A 27734-nucleotide genomic window follows, 5' to 3' on the forward strand; every position below is an offset into this window, starting at 1 on the left:
TAGGGTTTACTAAGATCCAAACACCATGCGGTAATCGGCGTATGTAATCTATGAAAGGGTGTGTGGGCGTGTTGTGTGTTCAATTGAAAACTGGTGCAGACCACTTTATTTAAAAGATGAGTTGTGTGTCCTACTGGCTGCAATGATGGAAAGTATGGGGGAAAACAGCGGCCGTAAACGATAAATGAGATTCGAAGCCCCTGAGTTGGCGGTTTTGGTGGAACAAGCAAATTTATATATGGATCAACTTCAGCAGCGAAATCTCAGCGCTGCTGGAAGAAAGGTGATATAGGAGGCGATTTGCAAAAAAAGGTAATTATGTAAGCAAAACAAGGAGATCTGTAGAAGACATTAAAACAAGATGGCAAGATCTACGCAGAAGAACAAAAGACAAAATGTCCTTCAACAAAACCTTTGCAAATAAAACAGGCGAGGGACAAAAGCTCCCAGTGATGAACGCCGCCACCTCCTCCATGGACGTGAACCCTCAGCCCAAGTCTAGGAGAAGCTTCTTCAGCAATGTCCAGCACCTAACAACATCTTGGGAAGAAACCAGACTCCAGCTATGGACACAAAGACTAGAGAAAGACCCTATTGACATGGGAATCCCCCCTATTTAAGACCTGCCCCCCGGGTCGGAAACACCACGGGTCCAGTGGAAGACTCTAAACCGCCTGAGAACAGGAAGGGGGCGATCAAAAGGTGCTATGGCCAGATGGGGCTACAAAACCGGCCCAACCTCCTGCGAATGCGTAGAAGAGGACCATACGATGCAGCACTGCCTTGTCTGTCCTCTGCTACCCAACCAGTGCAGCTTCAAAGATCTCGCAGAGTTCAACGACAATGCAAAAGACTGTGTAAAGAAATGGGAAACTGTCATACAACCACATGCTTCAAAGACACAAAAAGAAGGCGGCGAGGGACCAGCTGAAGAGGTGCCTGCTCTCTCCAATTGAGCAGCAGGTTCAGTTGTCGTTCTTGGAAGAGCAGATTGTTGAAATCGCGGGATATGATCCTTGGACCCAAACATTGCAGACCAAGGTACGTCCTTACACAGACATGATTTCTTACAATGGACACATTTAGTTCAATTGAATTAATGCAGCTTAATTAATTTTTGTAAATTTTCCATATTGCAAGTAACATATGTTTCTTTTTGTGTTAAATGTAGAATCTTCAAACACACTCGTCAAATCAGATCTGATGGGTTACAGGCCATTGTCCAGGAGGCGAGAGCTGTGTCCTCCGCCGTGACACGCGGGCCATCGCTGCACACGCGAGGCAGCTGGTCAGTGTCTGGGTTGACGATGGCCGTCAACGCCATGGCAGTTAGGAGGTCATTTGGTTGCAGTGTCTCTTCAATGAAACAGCGGGAGTATAAGGAGCGACAGGACCACACCGCAGGGAAGCAATCACACACACGGGTGGACAGCAGCACAACCTGCGAAAACGCAAATAATTTGTTATAATAAAAAATAAATAGTCAAATGCATGCAAATATATATCAATAGTTTTCTATTCTTTGGTGGCTGCAGAGTACAATTTTGTTTTAAAACATGCCGACATATTTAAGTTAATTTCGTTTCAATAAAAATACTTTCCTTAACTGACGCTTGTGAAGTGGATTTGAATCAGATTGGCCCATGTTCTGGATTAAGTACAGGGCTTAATACAGGGGTGTCAAACTCATTTTAGCTCAGGGGCCGCGTGGAGGAAAATCTGTGCACACGTGGGCCGGACTATTAAAATCATGGCTTTAAAACTAAAAAATAAAGACAAATTCAGATTGTTTTCTTTCTTACTCTGGCCAAAAATAGAACAAACACATTCTGAAAATATTACAATGAAAATGTAGAAAAAAATACCGGCAGCGGTAAAGTTTAGATCCATGAAGGAAAGAAGAAAGTGAATAAATGTTTATAACTGAATACATTTACATATGCATAAAAATGTGTTTTCTTTTGTATTATTTTTTTTTGTAATGAATTAAGTAACATTTATGACAACCTTTTTCCAAAACACAATATAGAATGTGAGATATAACAGGATAATGCATACATTTATCATTTGTTTTCAAAACGGTTACAAAAAAGTGGCAACCCAAAAATGTACTGTGGCACCCCATTTTTATGACTTGATGGGGTCCCTGGAACCCCATTTTGAAAATTCCTAGCGCCAACACTGATGGGAGTATTGGTGCGTGCAAAACAGCAGCAGGCGGCTGTGGCCTGCGGGCCGGTTCTAATACTAATCAAATATCATCCCGGGGGCCATAGATAATTAATTCACTCAAGGTCGCGGGGTTAATAGGAAGGGATGAAGGGAGTAGGCACTGTCACCGTAAAAAGAGCATATCACATATTTATCAATAATGTAAATACATTTTACTCATGTGTTCATTAACTTACCCAAAAGCCAGGCATCTCCATATTTACCATCTCTCAACTTTGAAACAATCACACAGTTTCTGAGGATGAATGAGTGGTGTGCTGACTCTGGGTGTTTTGCCACAATGTTTATAATTACCTCTTTTGATTGATTTTTGATTGATTATTTATTTATTTCAGGCAATGACATGAAGTACAAAGTTGACAACACATAATATAAATTAATATAGTGCAAAAGGTAATGTATAGTATGTAATGCATGATTGTCCAGTTTTGCCTGAAAGGGAGTGGGAAGAAGATAACTTCCTCTTTTGAGTCACGCACAACTTGAACATTCAAATAATTTGTGTGCTTGCGATTTCGATACACGTTTTCTCGATTTTAGGGGGGAACAAGTTGCACATGAGTGCAATCTGTAGCACCTATTTTGGAGAAGACAGCAACCGCATAAAAGCCATGATTTTAGTAGTTTACTGAGCCTCGAGGACGTAGGAAGCGTATATACTTGCCTATCATGCGTGACATAGCATCCAACACTTGAGGCAACACAACAGAAAACGTCCTCTCGGAGATGCCGGCAGCAATTGCGACTATACGCTTAAAAGATCCAGATGCAAAAAAATGCAGTTTTGCAATAACTTTTTCCATAGGAGTTAAAAGAACGACTCCATTTGGTAATCAATCAATCAAAGTTTACTTATATAGCCCTAAACCACGAGTGTCTCAAAGGGCTGCACAAGCCACAACGACATCCTCGGCTCAGATCCCACATCAGGGCAAGAAAAAACTCAACCCAATGGGATGACAATGAGAAACCTCGGAGGGGACCGCAGATGTGGGGAACCCCCCTGGGCGACCGGTACATTGGACGTCGAGTGGATCTAGCATAATATTGTGAGAGTCCAGTCCATAGTGGGGCCAGCAGGAGACCATCTTGAGTGGAGACAAGTCAGTAGTGCAGAGACGTCCCCAACTGATGCACAGATGGGTCCCGACTTTGGACAGCTAGCGTGTCATCTGTGGTCACCGAATCTGTTCCCCCCCTCTCCACAAAGGAGCAGAAAAGAAACGGCAGATCAACTGGTCTAAAAGGGGGGTCTATTTAAAGGCTAGAGTATACAAATGAGTTTTAAGATGGGACATGGTAACTGCACTGCAAAAACTGAAATCTAAGTAAGATTAAATATCTCAAATAAGGGTGATATTTGCTTATTTTCTGTCTAATAAGATAATTCGTCTCACTAAGCAGATTTTATGTTATAGAGTGTTTTACTAGTTTTAAAGGCCTACTGAAACCCACTACTACCGACCACGCAGTCTGATAGTTTATATATCAATGATGAAATCTTAACATTATAACACATGCCAATACGGCCGGGTTAACTTATAAAGTGACATTTTAAATTTGCCGCTAAACTTCCAGTTCGAAACGCCTCTGAGGATGACGTATGCGCGTGACGTAGCCCGGGGAACAGAGGTATGCCTTCCCCATTGAATACAATACAAAAAAGCTCTGTTTTCATTTCATAATTCCACAGTATTCTGGACATCTGTGTTCGTGAATCTGTTGCAATTATGTTCATTGCATTATGGAGAAAGAAGCTGAGCAAGCAAAGAAGAAAGTTGTCGGTGCGAAACGGACGTATTTTTCGAACGAAGTCAGCAACAACAGTACACAGCCGGCGCGTCTTTGTTTACATTCCCGAAAGATGCAGTCAAGATGGAAGAACTCGGATAACAGAGACTCTAACCAGAAGGACTTTTGACTTCGATACACAGACGCCTGTAGAGAACTGGGACAACACAGACTCTTACCAGGATTACTTTGATTTGGATGACAAAGACGCAGACGTGCTACCGTGAGTATGCAGCTTTGGCTTCTAAACATTTGATCGCTTGACCGTATGTGCGCAACTTTTTTTTTGCGTATGTACGTAACTTTTTAAAAATATATAAGCTTTATGAACCTTGGGTTAGGTGAACGGTCTTTTGGGCTGAGTGATTGTGTGTGTTGATCAGGTGTTTGAATTGTATTGGCGTGTTCTATGGAGCTAGGAGCTAGCATAGGAGCTAGGAGTTAGCATAACAAAGACGTAGGTGTTTTTATGCAGGATTAATTTGTGTCATATTAAATATAAACCTGGTTGTGTTGTGGCTAATAGAGTAAATATATGTCTTGTGTTTATTTACTGTTTTAGTCATTCCCAGCTGAATACCAGGTACCGTGAGTATGCAGCCTTGGCTGCTAAACATTTGATAGCTTGACCGTATGTGCGCGTCACGTACGTAACTTTTTAAAAATATATAAGCTTTATGAACCTTGGGTTAGGTGAACGGTCTTTTGGGCTGAGTGATTGTGTGTGTTGATCAGGTGTTTGAATTGTATTGGCGTGTTCTATGGAGCTAGGAGCTAGCAGAGGAGCTAGGAGCTAGCATAACAAACACGTAGGTGTTTTTATGCAGGATTAATTTGTGTCATATTAAATATAAACCTGGTTGTGTTGTGGCTAATAGAGTAAATATATGTCTTGTGTTTATTTACTGTTTTAGTCATTCCCAGCTGAATACCAGGTACCGTGAGTATGCAGCCTTGGCTGCTAAACATTTGATAGCTTGACCGTATGTGCGCGTCACGTACGTAACTTTTTAAAAATATATAAGCTTTATGAACCTTGGGTTAGGTGAACGGTCTTTTGGGCTGAGTGATTGTGTGTGTTGATCAGGTGTTTGAATTGTATTGGCGCGTTCTATGGAGCTAGGAGCTAGCAGAGGAGCTAGGAGCTAGCATAACAAACACGTAGGTGTTTTTATGCAGGATTAATTTGTGGCATATTAAATATAAGCCTGGTTGTGTTGTGGCTAATAGAGTATATATATGTCTTGTGTTTATTTACTGTTGTAGTCATTCCCAGCTGAATATCAGGTCACCCCCGGCTCTCACAGCATCTTCCCTATCTGAATAGCTTCAACTCCCCACTAGTCCTTCACTTGCACTTTACTCATCCACAAATCTTTCATCCTCGCTCAAATTAATGGGGAAATTGTCGCTTTCTCGGTCCGAATCTCTCTCACTTCATGCGGCCATCATTGTAAACAATAGGGAACTTTGCGTATATGTTCAACTGACTACGTCACGCTACTTCCGGTAGGTGCAAGCCTTTTTTTTATCAGATACCAAAAGTTGCAATCTTTATCGTCGTTGTTCTATACTAAATCCTTTCAGCAAAAATATGGCAATATCGCGAAATGATCAAGTATGACACATAGAATAGATCTGCTATCCCCGTTTAAATAAAAAAAATTCATTTCAGTAGGCCTTTAAGTGTTTTGGTCCTAAATGATCTCAGTAAGATATTACAGCTTGTTGCTGAGATTTGATGACCTATATTGAGTAAAACATGCTTGAAACTAGAATATCAACTATTGCAAAGCTGTGTCATCAACACTCACAAGTATAAAACTGCTTTTTTAAAGTAAAAATGTCTTATTTCAAACACGAAATAAAAAATCATGACTTTGACACAATTGAGTCTCATAATTAAAACGGATGACAGCCAAATGGACTTTGCTGTTTTATTTTCAATGAAACAATAGAAATCAGGTACTCATATAGTAGTACAGTTGGCACAGAACAGCAAACTGACAGTTAATATTTAAACATTTAACATGTGACATTTCAAACAATTTTGAACAGAAATAGTTCATGCACATTCAGATAAATTCTTCAAAATTACAATTAAAAAATTTTTGGCTGGGGGCCGTGCTGTATATATGCGCACTAATTGACTGAAAGAGCACTTGGCGCGATGATGTCATGTTATGGATGGGATGGGAAAATGCATTTTTAGACCATATGATTTGCCTGAGCGGCTAGGAGACCCCGAGAGTAACAAGCGGTTGCCTTGTTGCCTTTCCATTAAGAACAATAAATTAGTTTTTAGTATAAGTTTGCTGGTGTCAAGAAATGTAATGCAGAGCGCATATCATTATGTCAAGATAATGGCACTAGCATTTACTTAATTTAAGAATATTTTTCAACATATTGAGCAAAAGGGTCTTTTTTTTTCTACCAAGAAAAGTGCACTTGTTATTAGTGAGAATATACTTATTTTAAGGTATTTTTGGGTTCATTGAAGTTAGCTAATTTTACTTGTTTTGGAAAGTCTTGACAAGCCAAATTTTCTTGTTCTATTGGCAGATAATTTTGCTTAGTTCAAATAAAATACCCCTCATTTTTGTATTTTTTTTTTCTTGTTTTTGAACACTGACTTTTTGCAGTGTGGCTCTAAATAAGCCTTTAAATGATCAAGTAGCTCAAAAATTGCATTACTGGACAGGCAATATGTCCCAATTGTTTTTGTTTCTGATAGTCCAAAAATGTCGGCGTGCGCACGGCAGATTATTTCTGTCCGTCCTCTGCCATTCTATCTATGCCTTCCTCTCGCCACAATGACAGCAGCCATCTGTGCATAAAGCTGGCCAAATTGCACCTGAATTTCAGACTAGATAAAGACGCTAATTAAGGCGCCGCAATCACTTTGCAGTTTAGTACATCAAGCTGCGTGTGCTGAATAATTATGTATGCATCTGCTCCTCCCAGTATTGTGGGCGTCATCATATCATATGTTTTGCATATTAATGAAGACAAAGATGCAAAATGGATCGCACGCCTTATTCTGCTCGCTTAACGGACGCAATCCACTTTGCACAAGTTTAGTAGATCAGCCAAGTGTGTGCTATCATGGTTTGCACGTGTTTTAGTACACGCAAACCTTTAGTAAATCAAGTCCTTACTGTTTATTAGTGTGTGTGTGTGTGTGATAAGTTAATAGCACATGGAGTTTATGAAGTTTTAAAATGCAGACAATATTCATACAAAATAAATATTGTATCTGCCTCGCGGAAATTTACTTCCCACAGGGGGTGTGTGGAATGTGACTCCTGCAACGATCGAGATACTGTAAATTACATAGTAAACTAAGAAATAAACACAAATAAAAAAACTTTTTGATGAAGACAGCGATGAGAGGGAGGGGAAGGTTGAGCATGCAAAAAAAACACCTTGGTACTTTGCTACGAGTTCTCTCTTAAATATAGTAGTGTTTCTCACCTTTCTTATCAAAGTGCTGGCACGTGAGTGGCTTAGATCAGGGGTTATCAACCTTTTTCACTTTTCCGCTGGAGAGGTGCACGGGGCCCAATGTATTTATTTAACACTTAGGCTTAAGTCAGGCTGATTTGAAGAATAAGTACTAACCGAATATACTGCATAAAAAGGTACTCATAATTAACTGATGAAAAGTACATTTACATAGAATTATGTTTATCTAAAAAAATGTTGATTGATTGATTTGATTGATTGAAACTTTAATTAGTAGCTTGCACAGTTCAGTATATATTCCGTACAATTGTCCACTAAATGGTAACACCCGAAAAAGTGGTTCAACTTGTTTAAGTCGGGTTCCACGTAAATCAATTCATGGTAGAAAATAAAATAAAATAAATAAACACAATTTATAATGAATGTTTCCAGACTACACAGTGCAAATGAAAATAGAGTTTTACCACTTTAGTCATAATTTATGTGCTAATTTTGTTTAGCTCCAGACTTCTTATTGTGGTTTGATATTGTCATTACTGCCACAAGTGGTAGAAAAGTGTATTACAACTAAGTAAGGACCATACGGAACACAGCTGAGAGACAGATATTTTTTGGAGGCTCGCGGCCCAACAACGTGTGGGATTATTTATTTGTAGACTCGATTTTGTGGAATGTTTCGCAGACGAACATACTTGTTTTTCACATGCAATATTTGGCTTTACGAATCAGACGAAAGCAGGGTGTATGAATTACCACTGTACTCTTAACAAAGACACACGTACTTGTACTTTCTGTGATTTAGGGTTGTGGTTTTTTTCTTTGGCATTCCTAGGCAATATCTTTTTTTAGTATTTTTGCCACAATTACTGCATGTGCATACTTTTGGTGAGCATAGTGGAATGTATGGCATGAGCAAAGAGCAGCTGACTGCAGCATGAGCTTACCATCCAGTGAAAGTTCCTATGTGAATACAATGTTTTCTGTGGGTTTACAGCTTTGGAGGCGGGCGGGGGCTTCGATCAAAACTCACACATGCACGCATCTCAATCTTACACTAACATGCAATCTAATTTTCTAACATTTTACTTGAGGAGCTGTATCACAAACAATGGTTGCTATGTGTTCAATGATTCATGCCGCACTGTTCTACTGCATGACTTCCTCCTCGCTCAGCGTCTCCCAACGAGCCCCGCTGACCAGGGCGAGTTGATTCCATGCCCTGGTTCTACCCACCGACGTTAATAATTAATCTGCTCGATGAAGGACCGATTGCATTACTATGATGACTTTTATTTTGACTTGTTTTGACCATGTGGACGAATGGACTGTGGAGTGAGCCGTGTTTTTGAACTGGATTATTTTCAGTCTTTCTTCTAGGAAAAGTTCCCTGTCAAATGTTCTTGAAGAGCAAACAATATCATCATAATGTTATTCAAAGCCACTCAAGACAATGAGAATCATTAAAGCATACTTGCCAACCCTCCCGTTTTTAGCGGGAGACTCCCGGTATTGAGCGCCTCTCCCGATAACCTCCCGGCAGAAATTTTCTCCCGACAAACTCCCGCTATTCAGCCGGAGCTGGAGGCCACGCCCCCTCCAGCTCAATGCGGACCTGAGTAGGGACAGCCTGTTCTCACGTCCGCTTTCCCACAATATAAACACCTTGCCTGCCCAATGACGTCATAACATCTACGGCTTTTAGAGAGTACAGTGCACAACTGCGCACACAACAAGGAGACGAAGCAGAAGAACGACATGGCGACGCCGTCAACGAGCAAGATGAAGAAATACGCTTGCAAGTTCCAAAACGAATGGAAACAAGAATTTCAGTTCATCCAGGACAGTTCGAAGGGGAAGGGGTATGTATGTTGCCTGTACATTTTGTAGAACATACTTCTCCATTGAACACGGTGGCCGAAATGATATACTCATTCATGAACGGAGAAGTTAAACAGGACAATGCTGCCATCTACTGGATAGCCTCCGGAACACTGAAATTCAAGTATTTATTTTATTTATATGTATAATAAAATATATATATATATAGCTAGAATTCACTGAAAGTCAAGTATTTCATACATATATATACACACATATATATATATATATATATATATATATATATATATATATATATATATATATATATATATATATATATATATATATACACATATATATATATATATATATATATATATATATATATATATATATATATATATATATATATATACACATATATATATATATATATATATATATATATATATATATATATATATATATATATATATATATATATAAAATACTTGAGTTGGTGAATTCTAGCTGTAAATATACTCTCCTCTTAACCACGCCCCCAACCGCGCCCCCGCCCCAACCACGCCCCCTCCCCACACACACATCTCCCGATATCGGAGGTCTCAAGGTTGGCAAGTATGCATTAAAGTAATAATAAAGAGTGTACATGTATTTAAAATGTAAGCCCCTAACTCAGACCTGGGCAAATTAAGACCCAGGCGCCACATGTGGCCCGTTAGAAATAATTAAAAAAAAAAAAAGGGTTGTTTCTTTCTGTTATTAATATTTCTGGTTCCTACATTATATATCGATCGAGAGGGTGTATGACGTTCATATGTTGTCAATATTCAGTGTTTTATCATTCATAGTTAATATTGTAAACCCCACATTCTTTATTTTCATGTACATTCTGGGTGTCTCATTCAGTGAAAAAATGTTAAATTCCATTCCGTTTTTTCATGTGGTCTGTCATAACGTTTTTAGCATTTAATCAGACATTATTGTGAGGTTTTGTATTAGTGTCCCTGAAAATAGATATACTGGCCCCCAGAGACATTTTTTTCTATAAATGTTGCCCCCCGAGTCAAAATATTTGCCCAGGCCTGCTCTAACCCGTAGCACAGTGTGTGTGCACGTGCGTGAGTGAAAACTCTTTCCAGAGAATCTTCTCTTTGCATTCTAAATTCTAAGTACATAAAATTGTGCGTCACATTTTTTCCAGAATCGTGCAGCCGAGCAAACTGTAATGCGATTGCTCGTCATAGTTACATTTTGGGGTGCACGTGACGTCGTGTACAGTTGCTGTGCTTCAGACTCAAGCACATGGAGGTCAAACGTATTCCAAGCGAGAAGTCGAATGAAAGCCGAGTGAAAATGTTGCAGACATGCGCTGTCCCACTTGAAGAAATGGTTCCATTAGGATTTTTGGTAAAAGTTATTACAAAGTTTCTAAGATCATAAAGGAAAAAAGTTGTTAAAACAAACAAAAAAAATCACAGAAAGGTTGCTGCTGTGTTGCACATGTCACTTTTATTGAGGGGAGCTGAGTCAACAATGGTCATGGTTATGGTTTAATTGATTTCAAACATGTATATAGATACAATTTGATACGACACATAATTAACTTATTCTCATTTCTCTTTACAACATGTTAGAAAAAGGAGTAGGAAGAAGCAAAAGTTTTTAATCCTACTCCTTTTCCAGTTCATAGCAATTACTAACACATTTAATTTTGAAGTGACTACTTTGTCAATGTCTGTATGAACTTAAAAAAAACCCAGTAAAAGCATGTTTGTAATTTAATCTTTTTTTTTTTTTTTTTTGTGCATTTAGGGCCCTATTCTCTCGTTTTCGTTTAAGTGCCTTTTACACGCTTGAAGTTACGTACATTTCTCTTATTTGTATTTTCAATTGATAAACGCTACATGATATATATATTTTCTAATAAATAGTCACATGTCCATCATGGTCCAGATGCATTGGACGTCCTTTAGTACCAGGGTGTTCAAACACGGCGGATATACACTGGGCCCCCTTCCGTTGTGGTCGCAACTAAAACTATACTAAAAATAAATACATTGAATGACTAAAATATGGACAAAAGACATTTTCGGTTTCAGAGTTGGTCCCAAACATGGCGCCCTGCCGTCACATGAGGGTCTTTTGACCAATCAGAGAGAGTATGGCCAGACAATCTCTTAAATAATTGGTCAAAAAGCTTTTAATGTGACTACAAGGTGCCATGTTTGGGACCAACTCTGAAACTGAGTTGGCAATATTCTCTCTATACACGGCTCTGGTCGCACATACAAGACAACAATGAGCATTTACATTTTTGATGTCCTTTTATCTTCATATCAATGGATGTTTGCAGGTGTCTCAATTAAAGTGATCAGAATAGATATGATAGTTTTCTGGAAGTTTCTTTTTTTTATTCTATTATATGTAGTGTACACTGCATCCAAATGTCAAGTGCAATATAAAGTTTCAACTTCCCGGGGTGCTGGAAATATTGCAGCCTCAGAGGTACGTAAGAACTAAAGTACTTAAGATTACACGGAAGGCCAGATTTGACAAGAAATGCTCACATTTAAGGCTTGTTCCGCCCGAAGTGCACATCTTGGATGAAGGTGCATATCGACAGATTTAAGTCAAAGGGGTGAATGCTGCGCAGCCAGAACCTTTTTTCAATTGAGCACATGGGAGGGAGAATAGGACCTAATGATGTTCTGCATCAAGAAAACTTGGCTAAATACGAAGCATAAAGCAAATTAATAACACTCTCGTAGGCAGCATTTTCCTTAACAGCATACCGAATCTTGAAATCGTGAAATATTGTTGGAACTAGGGTTGTCCCAATACCAATATTTTGGTACCGGTACCAAAATGTATTTTGATACTTTTCTAAATAAAAGGGACCACAAAAAAATTGCATTATTGGCTTTATTTTAACAAATAATGTTACGGTACATTAAACATATGTTTCTTAGTGCAATTGAAGAACAATTTTGTCGTCAAATAAAATAATGAACACACTAGACAACTTATCTTTTAGTAGTAAGTAAACAAAGGCTCCTAATTAGTTTGCTGACATATGCAGTAACATATTGTGTCATTTATCAATCTATTATTTTGTCAAAATTGTGAGGGACAAGCTGTAAAAATGGAATATTCATCCACTTGTTTATTTACTGTTAATATCTGCTTACTTACTGTTTTAACATGTTCTATCTACACTTGTGTTAAAATGTAATAATAATTTATTATTCTGTTGTTTGATACTTTACATTAGTTTTGGATGATACCACAAATTTGGGTATCTATCCGATACCAAGTAGTTACAGGATCATACATTGATCATATTCAAAGTCCTCATGTGTCCAGGGACATATTTCCTGAGTTTATAAACATAATATGAATGTTTTTTAAAGGAAAAAAGATATTGTGACGATACAAACTAGATACGCTATTGTACTTGGTATCATTACAGTGGGTGTCAGGTATAGATCTACCCATGGCATTTGTTTACATTCAGGCGCGCTAGCTTTTGTTAGCCGTGACGCCGGTGAACTGCTGTATCCTCCATACGGTGTGTAGTGAAACATGTTTAGCTATACCTCGCCCTGCAGGGATGATACTTGTAAGAAACTCACTTCATTTGTCGGCATGGAGGCGAGGATTAGTGACTGCGGATGGATGTTCGCTGCTAGCTAGCTAGCCATGTCTTAAAGCACCTCTTCACCTTTATTGTGAAGTGAAGTGAATTATATTTATATAGCGCTTTTCTCTAGTGACTCAAAGCGCTTTACATAGTGAAACACAATATCTAAGTTACATTTAAACCAGTGGGAACCACTGGGAGCAGGCGGGTAAAGTGTCTTGCCCAAGGACACAACGGCAGTGACTAGGATGGCGGAAGCGGGAATCGAACCTGTAACCCTCAAGTTGCTGGCACGGCCACTCTACCAACCGAGCTATACCGCCCCGGTATAGTTCGGTTGGTATTGTCAGTTTTGAGGTCAAAATGCGTCCGTCCTCCCTTTTCTGTCTACACACTGTGTCTGCTTGTAAGTACTCTGTGATTGTGCACTGCCGAACATGCTTCTCTGCTCGTAAAACCAGCAATGTCACGACGTGACAGAACTTTTCAAACAGAGTGTAGCATCATTTTTGATTCATTAGTACCGTGAAACTATACTGGTACAGGTATACCGTACAACCGTAGTTGGAACTAATCATTGCTGGACAACAAAGAGGCAACTTAAAAATCTAACTAAACATTGAAGCACAACATAAAGTTCACAACACTGGAACAACTGCAGATGCTGAATTATACATCAAAGGACAGCTAAATATTTTACTCGCAACAGAAGATCAACTGCAAAAACTAATCTTTTATGTTATATATGTTATGTTATATGTAATAAGTGACTTGCCTTAACGCACTGACTATTAAATACAGACTTACCCATGCATGAATCTGTCCAACATTGTCTTTCATGGACATAATAACTCACTTGTGGATTTAACAAAGAATGAGGTGCCTCAATACTTGTGTACTTCTAAAACTCCTTGCAATTTAAGAAAAAAATGCGGGCGACCAGATAGTTTGAAACAGTTAACTCTGACAAGAGTTTTTGTCAGCCTTTTAACGAAAAAGCCTTTTGACCATATTTCAGTCATTAAATTGATTTAGTTTTAGTCCAGTTTTAGACAACTAAATTTTACAATATTTTGGTCACCCAAAATTACAGTAAGTTTAGTTGACTTTAGTCCAAAAATCACCAGGACTCCTCTTCCTCCTATCCGGGAGATCGCAAAAAGCCGCTGCATGACCAGGGCTCAGAAAATCTGCAGAGACTCCTCCCACCCCCACCAAGGACTGTTTTCACTGCTGGACTCTAGAAAGAGGTTCCACAGCCTCCGTAGCAGAACCTCCAGGTTCTGTAACAGCTTCTTCCCTCAGGCCGTAAGATCTCTTGAACGCAACAAAATAATCCCCTCAATTACCCCCAAAAATTGATTAACTCGCTGGAATATAAAGACAATATAACATACATCCATAAACGTGGACGCATATGCAAAAGTGCAATATATTTATCTGTACAGTAATCTATTTATTTATATATGCACCTTATTGCTTGTTTATCCTGCACTACCATGAACTAATGCAACAAAATGTCATTATTATCTGTACTGTAAAGTTCAAATTTGAATGACAATAAAAGGAAGTCTAAGTCTCTTCTCTTTCTGCCAGGTGTAGACATATCACAGCTTATTAAATGCATCCAACTTCCTGATCTCACACAGAAAAACATCTGATTGGCTCTCCTTTGTAACTCACGCCTAACCTCTCTCACACGCAGTTTAAGAGTTGTGATTGGATATATTCCCAACTTGTCCCGCCCACCTACAAAACAAAATTAAATATGATTGGTTTCGCTTCTGTCAACATTTCCGTTTAGTTTTTATTCTTATTGTTTCATTTTAGTCTGGGGAAAATAGTTTGTGTATGATAACTAAGGTCAAGGTCAAGGTAGATTTATTTATATAGCGTAATTCGAAAACAGACTACTGCCCCAAAGTGCTGTACAGATTAAAACAGAAAGGTAAAATATCAAAAAAAAATAATCAACAAAATCACAACAAGCACAAACCATTCCATAAATAAAACACAGTTAAAATGCCTAGAAATGTTGTAAAATACAAAACAAAAGGTAAAAGATTAAAAATAATAAAAAGGACAATAAATTAAAAAAAACAATCAATAAAACACTGTTAAAATGGATAAAAATAAAAAGATAATGTCCATACCTACAGTATGTCCAGCTCAGTTTGTGTTAAACAGCAGCGCAAATAAGTGAGTTTTTAAAGAAGATCAAGAGTATCAAGTATCAAGAGATGTTGCCGTTTTGAGATTCAGCGGGAGAGCGTTTTAGAGTTTAGAACCTGCGACTGCAAAAGCTGTCTCCACTGGTCTTCAGTCTCAACCTTGGGCATTCTAAAAAGCCCTGGTCAGATGACCTTAGAGCTCTGACAGGGGTGTGCAGAATAAGTAGGTCAGATATGGAGCCAGCCCATGGAGAGATTTAAAAACAAATAATAAAATATTGAACTGAATTATAAAAACAACTGGCAGCCTGTGGAGAGAAACCAGTACAGGAGTGAAGTGCTCATGTTTGCTCGTTCCTGTGAGCAGGCGTGCAGCTGCGTTTTGGACCAGTTGTAAGCGGCAAGTGGAAGACTGATTGATGCCAATGTATAACGTTATGGTAGTCCAAGCGGGATGGTAATAACGAAGGCGCAAATCATTCGACAACAAAATTAACACTAGTTTGAAAAGTCTACTTCATTGAAGAAAAGCTTTAAAATCTTGTGAAAAGTATTTCCTCTTGAAGGCAAAAGTGTGTGTATGTTTGTGTGGATGTTGGTGGGGATTGGGCTGATGAAACCGTCCAAACCAGGGGTGTCCAAACTTTTTCCACTGAGGGCCGCACACGGAAAAATTAAAGCATGCGGGGGCCATTTTGATATTTTTAATTTTCAAACCATAACAAAATATATAGATTTTGTTTGTTTTTTACCTTTAGGACTCCCGGGGACCATAAAGGGTCTAAGTCATTAAAATGTTAAAAAAAAAAGTCAAATTATTATTTTTTTATTTATATAACGCTTACAGTAAATCTGTACAGTATATCAACTTCAGGTTGATATAAAGTTTAAAAAAACAAAAAGGTTGTATGCCTTTTCTGTTAAAGACAACTTAGTTTTTTATAATAAAACTGAAATATGCAGTATTTCCCCCACTGCTCAAAACATTCAGAAAGCAATGTTTGATGTGAAGTAATTAGAGCCTTAAAAATATCAATAATGCAGGACACCATTGATTTTAATTCATTATTATTTTTGAGTAATCACAGTGAAAAGATAAATAAAATCCCATTAAATATATTTTGGATCCAAAAGGTGCCTCACTCAGAAAGTGATACATTTTTATTAGTTTTTTTTTTACTTTCAACGCTTAAATTACGAGCTCAACTTCAGATATATCTGTCGATTTTACGTTTGAACTATTATTTTGTTTGTTTTATGCTCTTTCGTCAAATAAAATGTTGATGTTTTTGTATGGCAACCACACAATATATGCAATATTTCCCACATAAAACATTTTAAAGTGAAATATTTGAAATAATTGGAGCCTTGAATAGGTCAATAATTCATTATAACATTGATTTTTGTTTTTTTGAGCAATGGCAAAAAAAGAAAAAAGAAAGATAGACAAAAGAAAAAAAAAAGCCTGCATGGCAGCTTTGTGTCAACATTGCAACTTTTTCTAGTTAGATTTCACCTCATTCCACTTTTTTAAATGTTTTTTTAATTTTTGCAATAGCATTTCCAGAATGTGTGGTGGGCCGGTAAACAATTGGCTGCGGGCCGCAAATGGCCCCCGGGCCGCACTTTGGACACCCCTGGTCTAAACTTTTTGTTGTACATGGGAAAGATTAAAACATGTATATAAATAAGTGCACTCATGCATGGAGAGGCTGGCACTAACTGCGTTCCAGACGCGAGACAATATTGCAAGACGTTTAATCCACATAGGAGATACGTTAAAAATATAACTTATGTTTGAAAACACGAATGGCATGGGAAAAAAAACACCAGTAGACACGAAAATGCATCAATTGAATTTGTTTTAATCAACCTCTTAAGTCATACAGCAGCTAAAAAAATATAAAATGAAGTTGTTGAATGGACAATGTGTCTAATATTTTTATTTAGGACAGCGCTTCAATCGCCTCCTGTGTTCATACTTTTTAGATGTGCTAAATAAAGATGCAAAATAACACTCACAGTTGAGTTTTAGTCAAGATAGATCACACACAAAAGTGTGCTAAATAATCATAATTGCATCTTTTCCTGCCTGCATATTATCCTCCCAGTATTGTGGGCATTCTGATGATCAGCATATATTCTGCATGTTAATGAAGACGGACACGCCTTATTCTGCTCACTGAAGAGATGCAATCCTATGCGCACACGTTTAGTCGATCAGCTTTGCGTGTGTTATCTAGTTTGCACATGTTTTAGTACATGCAAATCTTCAGTAGATCAGGCCCATAATGAAAACATATTTGATAGATCATGTGAATGAGGTATAAGTCTCCAGAAATGTAAACATTGTTATTCAACTGAAGAATTATAAATGGGATTATTTCTTCCAGTCTCCGTCCTGCCTGTTTTAGTCACCTCTCACCCCGATTTCTGTGCAGGCTAAAACGAGAGCATTTAGGCCCCCATGATTGGATGTCCACACCAGTGCCGGCAGGCAGAAAGTGGATGGCACTCTCTGGCCTGGAGCCTGAGACAACATACCAGTTCAGCGTCTTGGCCCAGAACAAGCTTGGCACAGGCCCCTTCAGCGAGGTTGTCACTGTGAACACTTTAGGTGAGCATTCTTGGTGACATTTTACTTGTGACTGATATACTGATTTGTTCTTAAATCGTCTGAATCATATTCACTTTTACAGTGAAACCAGTTTATGTTGACAAAGGATTTACTATAGGTGGACCACCTCATGAAGTCTGGTACACCTCGTTTTTATTGCCATAAAGTGCCTGTTTTACTGGACACCGACATACAGTACTGTGCATGGTGGACCGCTTTTGTTGAATCAAAAATAAAGACACAAAGGGCTCATTTACAATAGTACCTCGGTTTTCTATGTCCCACAAAAAAATCATTACCAAAATGTTGCCCCAGTTTTCGTACATCGCCATGGTTATCGTTCGGCCAAACATTGCACGTAACAAGTTTGTTGCTCGTGTAAAATATCTTGGTTCTGAAACAAAATAATCCCACACGTTGGTGATTAATTGTTTTTTATCGTGTACAACTAATGAAAAACAAAGAAAGAACCAAAGGAAGTTGTGAATGCCAGCACTTTCATGAAGAAGGTGAGAAACACTTTTAGCAAAGTATGAAAGTGGAGTCTGAGTGGTTCGCCTCTTTATGTTTGTCGCCGTCTCCGTCAACAAAAATCTCCACAAAGGCTAAAAGTGATGTTAAATGTTCATTTATAATTTTCACTAGTCATTTATTTGTATTTTTCATTGTTTTTTGCATGTAAAACTAGGCCTGGGCTGATAACAAATTGTGCCTACAAGGTATTGCCTGTAAACAATATTATTGTCTGTATTGTTTTGAGACCAAGTGTAATCATAATATATAGTACCGTATTTTTCGGACTATAAGTCGCAGTTTTTTTTCATAGTTTGGCCGGGTGTGCGACTTATACTCAGGAGCGACTTATGTGTGAAATTATTAACACATTACCGTAAAATATCAAATAATATTATTTAGCTCATTCACGTAAGAGACTAGACGTATAAGATTTCATGGGATTTAGCGATTAGGAGTGACAGATTGTTTGGTAAACGTATAGCATGTTCTATATGTTATAGTTATTTGAATGACTCTTACCATAATATGTTACGTTAACATACCAGGCACGTTCTCAGTTGGTTATTTATGCGTCATATAACGTACACTTATTCAGCCTGTTGTTCACTATTCTTTATTTATTTTAAATTGCCTTTCAAATGTCTATTCTTGGTGTTGGCTTTTATCCAATAAATTTCCCCAAAAAATGCGACTTATACTCCAGTGCGACTTATGTTTTTTTCCTTCTTTATTATGCATTTTCGGCCGGTGCGACTTATACTCCGGAGCGACTTATACTCCGGAGCGACTTATACTCCGAAAAATACGGTACTAACAATGTAATTCAAAAGCAATAAACTTTTATTCCTATTGTTTACCAGGAATGGGCGGGGGCGGGGGGGTATTTTGTTCTTTGTCTTTTTTGTTGCCATCACTCCAAAAAAATCGGCACCTTGGCTCGTTTGTCTGTGTTGATTCGATTTGAAGGAGAAATATTGGTGGGACTTTTGGTTTTGAATAATCGTTTTGTTTTTTTCTCCTAATTTCTTCTAACTAGCTAAGTTCTCTGTCCGTGCAGCCTGTGTGTGTGTAAGCTAGCGGTCCCGCCTCCACCCACCGAGACAAAGATAGTTGATGACTGACAAGAGGATTTAATGCGTTCATTTCATTCTGCTATTGAATAAGCATGCTCGGGTGCTGAGAGCGGTGCACAGAGTGAACCCTCTTGTACTTTGTTTGAAAACGAGAAGCAAAGTAAACAAAAAGTAAATGGCATTTTATCGATGCCGGTTAAGTTAATTTTAGTCAGTGTTTGATTAATTGATTTATTGGCCAAAGCCTATGTTAACTATAATTATTGTCTATAAAATGTGTTAATATTTTCTGGTTGACTCAAATAGATTTAAGATGTTCTACATTATTTCTTATGGGAAAAAATCGCTTCATTTTTGGGTTTTTTCTTCTTTTTTTTTTAATCAGACCTTTTGGAACAGATGCCCAACAAAAACTGGGCCACCACTTTGTATGAAAAATTGAATTGTTTATGTCGACAATTGTTGTAGTATTGTTAACTCCATTATAGTTAGCACTTTTTGAAAAGGCAGATTTGTGGTTATGTCAAAATCAATAAAAAAAAGGAAGATGTGTGGGAGGGGCAGCGTGAAAATAAATCGCCATTACCCTCAAAGCGTTGCACACAACTAAATTTGGAGTTAAAAATACAACGTTGACACTGCCAAAGTCACACAGACTACAGTTACACTGCAGGCCAAAGTGGAAATCGGATTTTTTCAAAATCTTGATTTTTTCCAGCTGAATGTTTACACTGCAAGTAAAATGCGATTTCTATCAGACCTCAGTGTAAACACGCACAGGCCCCATTGCGGCCACAGCCTCACTTGCATGCGCAGTTCGATAAATTAAAAAACAAAGGAAGTTGACCGGATTCCGTAAATGGACAAGGAAGTCGCTACCACTACTACGGACGGCGTGGCGAAGTTAGTAGAGTGGCCGTGACAGCAATCGGAGGGTTGCTGGTTACTGGGGTTCAATCCCCACCTTCTACCATCCTAGTCATGTCCGTTGTGTCCTTGGGCAAGACACTTCACCCTTGCTCCTGATGGGTGCTGGTAGCGCCTTGCATGGCAGCTCCCGCCATCAGTGTGTGAATGTGTGTGTGAATGGGTGAATGTGGAAATACTGTCAAAGCGCTTTGAGTACCTTGAAGGTAGAAAAGCACTATACAAGTAGAACCCATTTATCATTTATTTACAAAATAAATTAGAAGTTGCCGCACCTTAAAAATGTGTGTTTTTTTTTAGGTGAAAATAAATTAAAGTAATACAATGTATGAATGGATAAATATATACTATAATATATTTGGGAGTGTTCTAATCTTTTTACGGCTGTTAAGTAGAGGCAACACAGACATTAGCATGGATCTACGTTGGCTTTATTTTTCCACTCACTTACGTAAACAACTTACGCAATGTTTGTTACATGTAAGCAAATACGCCTCAGCGTCAATTCCGCTCCTCCAAATGTCTCTATTTTTTCTAAATCTAAATATATATTAATATATTACATACAACCTATTATTTGTGCACTATTGACTAGTGATGCACCAAAAATTTGACCTACAAAAAAGACTTTGCTCACCAAAACCGGATATTGTAATGAAGTATCCACTTCCGCTGGTGTGCTGCGTCTTTTCCAGTGCACACGAGTAAAGTAGCTCGCATTCAGATTGCATTTCCGTTTAGACCAGGGGTCGGCAACCTTTACCACTCAAAGAGCCATTTTGGCAAGTTTCGCAAATTAAAGAAAATAATGGGAGCCACAAAAAAAATGTAAAATGAAAAACACCGCATACAAAGCTTAAATGCTTTGTGCTATGTTAACCAGGGGTCTCCGACACACGCACTTTAATGTGGAAATTTGATGTTAGTGCGGCCCGCGAGTTTTGAATGAATGGCGCTTGATAGCATCATACTTGCCAACCCTCTCATTTTTCCCGGGAGACTCCCAAATATCGGGGCGTGATGACACTGCTTTTGGCGCCCTCTACAGCCTGCCCTAACAGTGTACCTGCTCGACCACATGTAGAATGCAGCTTCAGCTTGCTCACGTAAGTGACAGCAAGGCGTACTAACTCAGCAGCCACACATCTTACACTGACGGTACCAATACCCAGAATCCCATGCAGCCCTAACTCTTCCGCTCAACCAACGCACGGAGAGGGGGGGGGTTGATGTGTGGGGGGATTTGGTGGTAGCGGCAAGTATGTAGCTGAGCCGCATCAGAGTGGTCAAAGAGCCGCATGCGGCTCCGGAGCCGCGGGTTGCCGACCCCTGGTTTAGACTGAAGTCAAATTTGAAAAGATTAGATTCAAATGGGATTCGGACTACCTCCTGATGTGGCCTGAATCTGCTGCGAAAAGATCACATTTGAAGCACTTTGGAACATTTAGACTGCCAAAAGAAATCCAATCTGTGTCACTTTAGGGCAAAAAAACCAGGGGCCAAAGGATGCATATTTTGCCGTGACGTGAGTCATTAACTTCGGGGGATGTTGACTTCAACAGCTTCCACTCTGTTGCCAAAGTTGTGCACAAGAAATTTGCCTCGAAAAATGAGAACAATAGTTAAACTATACATAAGCTTCAGCCTTGATGTCATTGTGGAAGTCGCGTCCTCGCAATTCCACTGAAGACACGGCACAAGAGCCAAGCGTGCAGTTTTTAACAAAAGGTTTTAATGTACAAAGGTTTTTTTCAAAGTCTTTCTCCCCCAGAACGTGACTTTTCAGTCACGTCCGTATCCTCTCTCCCCTTCTACTCCCGACCGCTTGCTGTTAAAAACAACAGATGATTAGATGAACACGTACCACCTGTGAAATCTAATCACCTGCCAGCTGTGTCTCGCCGTCAGCACTGCCACGCCCCCGTCTGATGGTGCTCTGTCCTCAGCACCATGGACAGAGGCGGTGACTTTTGTTCCTGCAGGCAGCGCTGGCTACATCTCCCCCCACAGTCATGTTGATGATTTATTAGCAGTCGATGTTATTTTAGTCGAGTGCAATTACTTTTCCCCAAGGGGCCACATGAGAAGAGCGTAGTAACAATAAGGTTGCATAGAGTAACATAGAATAAATACAAAAATATAAATGCAACGACTACCGTACTTCCCGACTAAGGCAACCCATCGTAGTCGATACACTACTGCTAGCTAACGTCTTGGAATAGCAACTGCATGCAAAATCAACTATTTAATGCAGTACAGTACTTGCAAATGAGATTCATAAGTGTGAGAAAACAAGATAACCACTAGACAGCACAGCATAGAGTTATATGTTAATTTTAGGGTTGTCCCGATACCAATATTATGGTACCGGTACCAAAATGTATTTCGATACTTTTTTAAATAAAGGGGACCACAAAAAATGGCATTATTGGCTCTATTTTAATAAAAAAAATCTTACGGTACATTAAACATATGTTTATTATTCCAATCCAAGAACAATTTTGTGCTTAAATAACATACAAGACATCTTGTCTTTTAGTAGTAAGCAAACAAATGCTCCTAATTTGCCTGCTGACATATTGTCATTTCTCATTCTATTATTTTGTCAAATTTATAAAGGACAAGCTGTAGAAAATTAATTATTAATCTACTTGTTCATTTACTGTTAATATCTGCTTACTTTCTCTTTTAACATGTTCTATTTACACTTCTGTTAAAATGTAATAATCACTTATTCCTCTGTTGTTTGGATGCTTTTCATTAGTTTTGTATGATACCACAAATGTGGGTATCGATCCGATACGAAGTAGTTACAGGATCATACATTGGTCATATTTAAAGTCCTTATGTGTCCAGGGACATATTTCCTGAGTTTATAAACATAATATTAATTTTTAAAAAGCGAAAAAAGATTTTGTGATGCGAAAGAATATTGATGTAATCATTGTAATGTCGACTAGATACGCTCTTGTACTTGGTATCACTACAGTGGATGTCAGGTGTAGATCCACCCATGACATTTGTTTACATTGTGAAGCGCCAGCTTGTTAGCGGTGACGCCGGTGAGCTATAGTATCCTTCTACGGTGTGCAGTGAAGCATGTTTAGCTATTCCTCGTCCTGCAGGGATGATACTTGTAAGAAACGTACTTTGTCGCAATGGAGGCGAGGATTAGTGATTTAGAAGAAGCTAAAGCACTGACGACTGCGGATGGATGTTAGCCGCTAACTCGCCAGCCATGTTTTAAACACATCTTCCTGAGGATGTTTCAGTGTTATAACTTCACCTTTATTGTTAGTTTTTAAGCCAAAATGTGTCCACTCTCCCTTTTCTGTCTACACACTGTTTCTGCCTGTAAGTACTCTGTGATTGTGCGCTGCCGAACATGCTCCTCTGCTCGTAAAACCAGCAATGTCACAACGTCATGCCCGTTTAAAAAAAAAAGGGCATGACTATTTGGAAGCGGTATAGTACCGTTTATGATTCATTACAAGGGCATATGTTGCTAGTACCGGTAGACCATACAACCCTAGTTAAGTTTAAAACAATATATATACAGTATATATATATATATATATATATATATATATATATATATATATATATATATATATATATATATATACAGTATATATATATTTTTTGTATTTAATTTTATTTTTAAACACTTAATATTAGCACATTTTAACACACAAAAGTTTAGTACTGTTAAGTACTGGTATCGATTCCCAGGTACAGGGAATTGAACCGTATCGATTCAAAAGTGAAAGGTGCCCATCCCTAGCTGTATGCACATTTTGCTTGTAATTCTTACCTTTATTCATAGCACACATGGAGACATGATTCCTGAATAAGATGAATACATTCTTTAGGGGAAGTTATTGTGTTTATGAGACGATCTTCAGAAATGTCCAACGGGAACAGTTCATGAGGAGATGCATCTAATATGAAATCTTTATCACACTCAGTCACTGCATCGTTAATTCATCTGCCAAATTGTCGTGATTCATTCTTACTGCCAGAACTTCTCCAAGTCAAGTCTTTTCCCGCGCAATTTTAATCCAAATGCGCTTTTTCAGTATTTCCCATTAGTACCCCTGAACCACTGGTGCTGCTAACCCCACCACGGTGCCTCACAGCCAATCGCACGCAGCAGGGAGTCCTGCTCAGCTGGATGCCACCCGCCAATCACACAGCACCGATCCAGCATTATGTTGTGGAGTTCCGCTTGGGGGAACGATGGGAGGTCCTGGATGACAACATCCCCGCTGGCGAGACGGAGATGCTCGCTCGTGACCTCATCCAGGTAAAAGACCTCGACCCTGTCAAAGACTTACTTGATTAGCTCCAGGTTCTAAAGATGTCTGGAACCTGGTGGATGACTAATGACCTTTTTTTCTTGATTTTATAAGATAGACTTGTACAGCATCATGCAAATATCCTTTTCCACGTAGTAATGGCAGGACAGATAAATACAGAGGGACCAAGAAGTAGTTTTAAATCATACACCGACAAGTGCTTTACTTCCAAAGCAATGCTTCATGATTTAGTTTCACTTTTGTTTTAGCTTTGACCTCTGCACTCTACTGAGTGATATAGTAGTAATAGAGTAAGAATGTAACAATACGGCATCCTCAGGATTATGTGGTATTTAGGTTACGGTTTGGTACAGTAAGGGGCTGATCGACTTAGATCCCAAATAAGTGCCAAATAACGTGTGCAAACTATAAAATTGTGTGTAATATTAGTAGCCGTGTGGTGGGTGATCGACTAAGACTCTGTACAAAAAATTTAAATGAGCATTTTGTGTGTACTATACCGGCTGTCACCACGGAAACACTCATTTCCCTCCACATTACTGTCGCTATAATCTGCACCACCTTCTCTGGGCAATATTTAATTGCTTCTACAGTACGATCTACAACCCAGACATACCTGTCAACATTTACTTTTCAAAATATGGGAAATTTCCTGAGAAAATTGATAAATATAAGGGATTTTTATTTTCATCACAAACTACCATTACAAAAAATACAAATAGATAAATAAAACTAAGTAAAAATGCCTCCCAACAGGACCCCCTTAAATTCCAGTCAAGTAAATTACAAAAGGTAAACATGGTATGCTATAGCAGTGGTTCTCAACCTTTTTTCAGTGATGTACTTTTGTAATTTTTTTAAATTCAAGTACCCCCTAATCAGAGCAAAGCATTTTTGGTTGAAAAAAAAAAAAGATAAAAAAGTAAAATACAGCACTATGTCATCAGTTTCTGATTTATTAAATTGTATAACAGTGCACAATATTGCTCATTTGTTGTGGTCTTTCTTGAACTATTTGGAAAAAAGATATAAAAATAACTAAAAACTTGTTGAAAAATAAACAAGTGATTCAATTATAAATAAAGATTTCTAAATATAGAAGTAATCATCAACTTAAAGTGCCCTCTTTGGGGATTGTAAAAGACATCCATCTGGATTCATGAACTTAATTCTAGACATTTCTTCACAAGAAAATAAATCTTTAAGATCAATATTTATGGAACATGTCCACAAATCTAGCTGTCAACACTGAATATTGCATTGTTGCATTGTACTGAATGGAATAGCCTACTTGATTTGATGTTCATGTAACGCTAGCATGGGCTAGGCGGGTTAAGAATGTAAACCGTGTGACAGAAGATGGTTCGTCTAGGAGCCTGTGGTATGAAAGATGACGACAACTAGTTATTTTGGTTTCGACTGCATTAAATGTATTGACACAAGAATATAAATGCCACAGATGACAATAGGGGAAAAAAAAAAAAAAAGCCCAAAACAAAAATACAAGATGCAGTCCTGCTGCCTTCTCGGAACCAGTTCACAGTTCAGTTCAAAAGGTATGCAAACGCTTTTGCGTCAGTCCAAAAGTTCAGTTAAAAAACAAAAGTAATCCAAAAGGTTCGCCGCGGAGGAGAAAAAAAAGGCTTGTCCTACCGCGTAGTTGTTTAGCTCGCCATTTGTTGAGTTGAGTTTGAAGGTGGATAGGGAGCTCAGGTTGTTTGGGTCAACGGGTATTCCTTCCCGGAAAAAAACCTGACCTAAAAGTCCAAAAAAACAAAGTGAGTAACCTAGTTACCTCTTCACTAGCAAAGTATATTATATATGTACTTGAAAGCATAATGTAAGCATTCGATTGTCCGGAATGACACATTTTTTGTACTGATAAACCAATTGATATGACATAATTAACCATGTTGATTAATATACAATCATGAGTCCAATCAAAATGAACATTCATAATACATTTCTAATAATACAGATCATGATTTCTTATCTAAAGTGATAAAACTCAATCATAGATCAATTACAAATTCAATTACAAGTTCAATTACAAATTCAATTACAAGTGCACTTATATAACATAGTTTCATAATAATACTCATTAGAAACTCAATGTATCATAATTCAAATTCAAGTACTTGTCCAAACATTCAAAGTTGATAAACAATCAAGCAGAGTTAATAAATTAAAGTGTTGCACAACAACCCAATTACACGCACCTGCGTTCCATCTGAAGCGCATCCACAAAGTGGCTAAAGCATATTAGCAGTGCAAAGCCCTTTGCTAGACTAAACTGTTGCCTATAAATCGGCTGGATGATCAGAAGAAAATAAAACATACGGTAATTACCTGAGTAATCAAGGGCAAAAACAACATACGCTCTGTGGAAGAATGGCAGCGGTTAGCGCCTATGCTAAAACAGATGCTAACATAATATTGGCGACATGGCACATGATTGTGATTGTGGAAATCCGTTGATTATGCCATGGCAAAAGACTCACCTAATTATGAAGTTTGCAAAGTGTGAGAATGAGAAGATTTTGCGAGTTGCTTCTCAAGCGCGTCTCACAGCACAGCAGGTACGGGAGGGGGTGGTGAAGTGAGCAGCACGGCAGGAAGTAACCCTCCACAATAAAAGTCTTTGCACTGTATGCATGTTTTCAATGGATATTTTAAACATGGGTTACATTCAGTTTATGAACTTACATTCATATTTTGTTGAAGTATTATTCAATAAATATATTTATAAAGGATTTTTTAATTCTTGCTATTTTTAGAATAGTTTTAAAAAATCTCACGTACCCCTTGGCATACCTTCAAGTACCCCCAGGGGTACGCGTACCCCCATTTGAGAACCACTGCTATAGGCTACTAGAAGCAAGCAGCTACACACAAGCTAGAAATACGTAATAAGTGTCCTGAATTGAACAATATTGCAGTCTAAAACAGCACATACTTATAGTGGCATTGTACTTACTTACTAATTTCACCTAATCAAACCTTTTTTAACAATCCACTCAACAAAGTGTTAAAGTATATATTATTTGTGCTGGGCAGCACAGTGTTGCATTATTGCTCGTGCCTCACAGCCAGAAACAATCACTTACTGTACAATGTCTGCACTCACTGTGTTGCCGACTGATGTGATGTTTATATATT

General features: G+C 38.3%; 1 protein-coding gene and 1 long non-coding RNA gene across 3 annotated transcripts in view; one reads left to right on the forward strand and one right to left on the reverse strand.

Annotated features, from left to right (window-relative positions):
* LOC133650742 (protein turtle homolog B-like) overlaps window positions 1-27734 on the forward strand; it is a 268746-nt gene that overhangs the window by 207153 nt on the left and 33859 nt on the right. For both annotated transcript variants that reach the window (XM_062048342.1, XM_062048344.1), the window contains exons 13-14: window positions 17565-17740; window positions 24336-24562. In XM_062048342.1, the coding sequence (XP_061904326.1) occupies window positions 17565-17740; window positions 24336-24562 (403 nt within the window). The remainder of the gene's footprint in view (window positions 1-17564; window positions 17741-24335; window positions 24563-27734) is intronic.
* Window positions 247-27158, reverse strand: LOC133650743 (uncharacterized). Its single transcript, XR_009826284.1, has 3 exons — window positions 27077-27158; window positions 26229-26332; window positions 247-1441 (listed from the first exon to the last, which is right to left on the reverse strand). It is a non-coding gene; the product is annotated as an uncharacterized LOC133650743 (long non-coding RNA).

Source organism: Entelurus aequoreus, linkage group LG05 (genome assembly GCF_033978785.1).
Source record: "Entelurus aequoreus isolate RoL-2023_Sb linkage group LG05, RoL_Eaeq_v1.1, whole genome shotgun sequence".
Classification (NCBI taxonomy): domain Eukaryota; kingdom Metazoa; phylum Chordata; class Actinopteri; order Syngnathiformes; family Syngnathidae; genus Entelurus; species Entelurus aequoreus.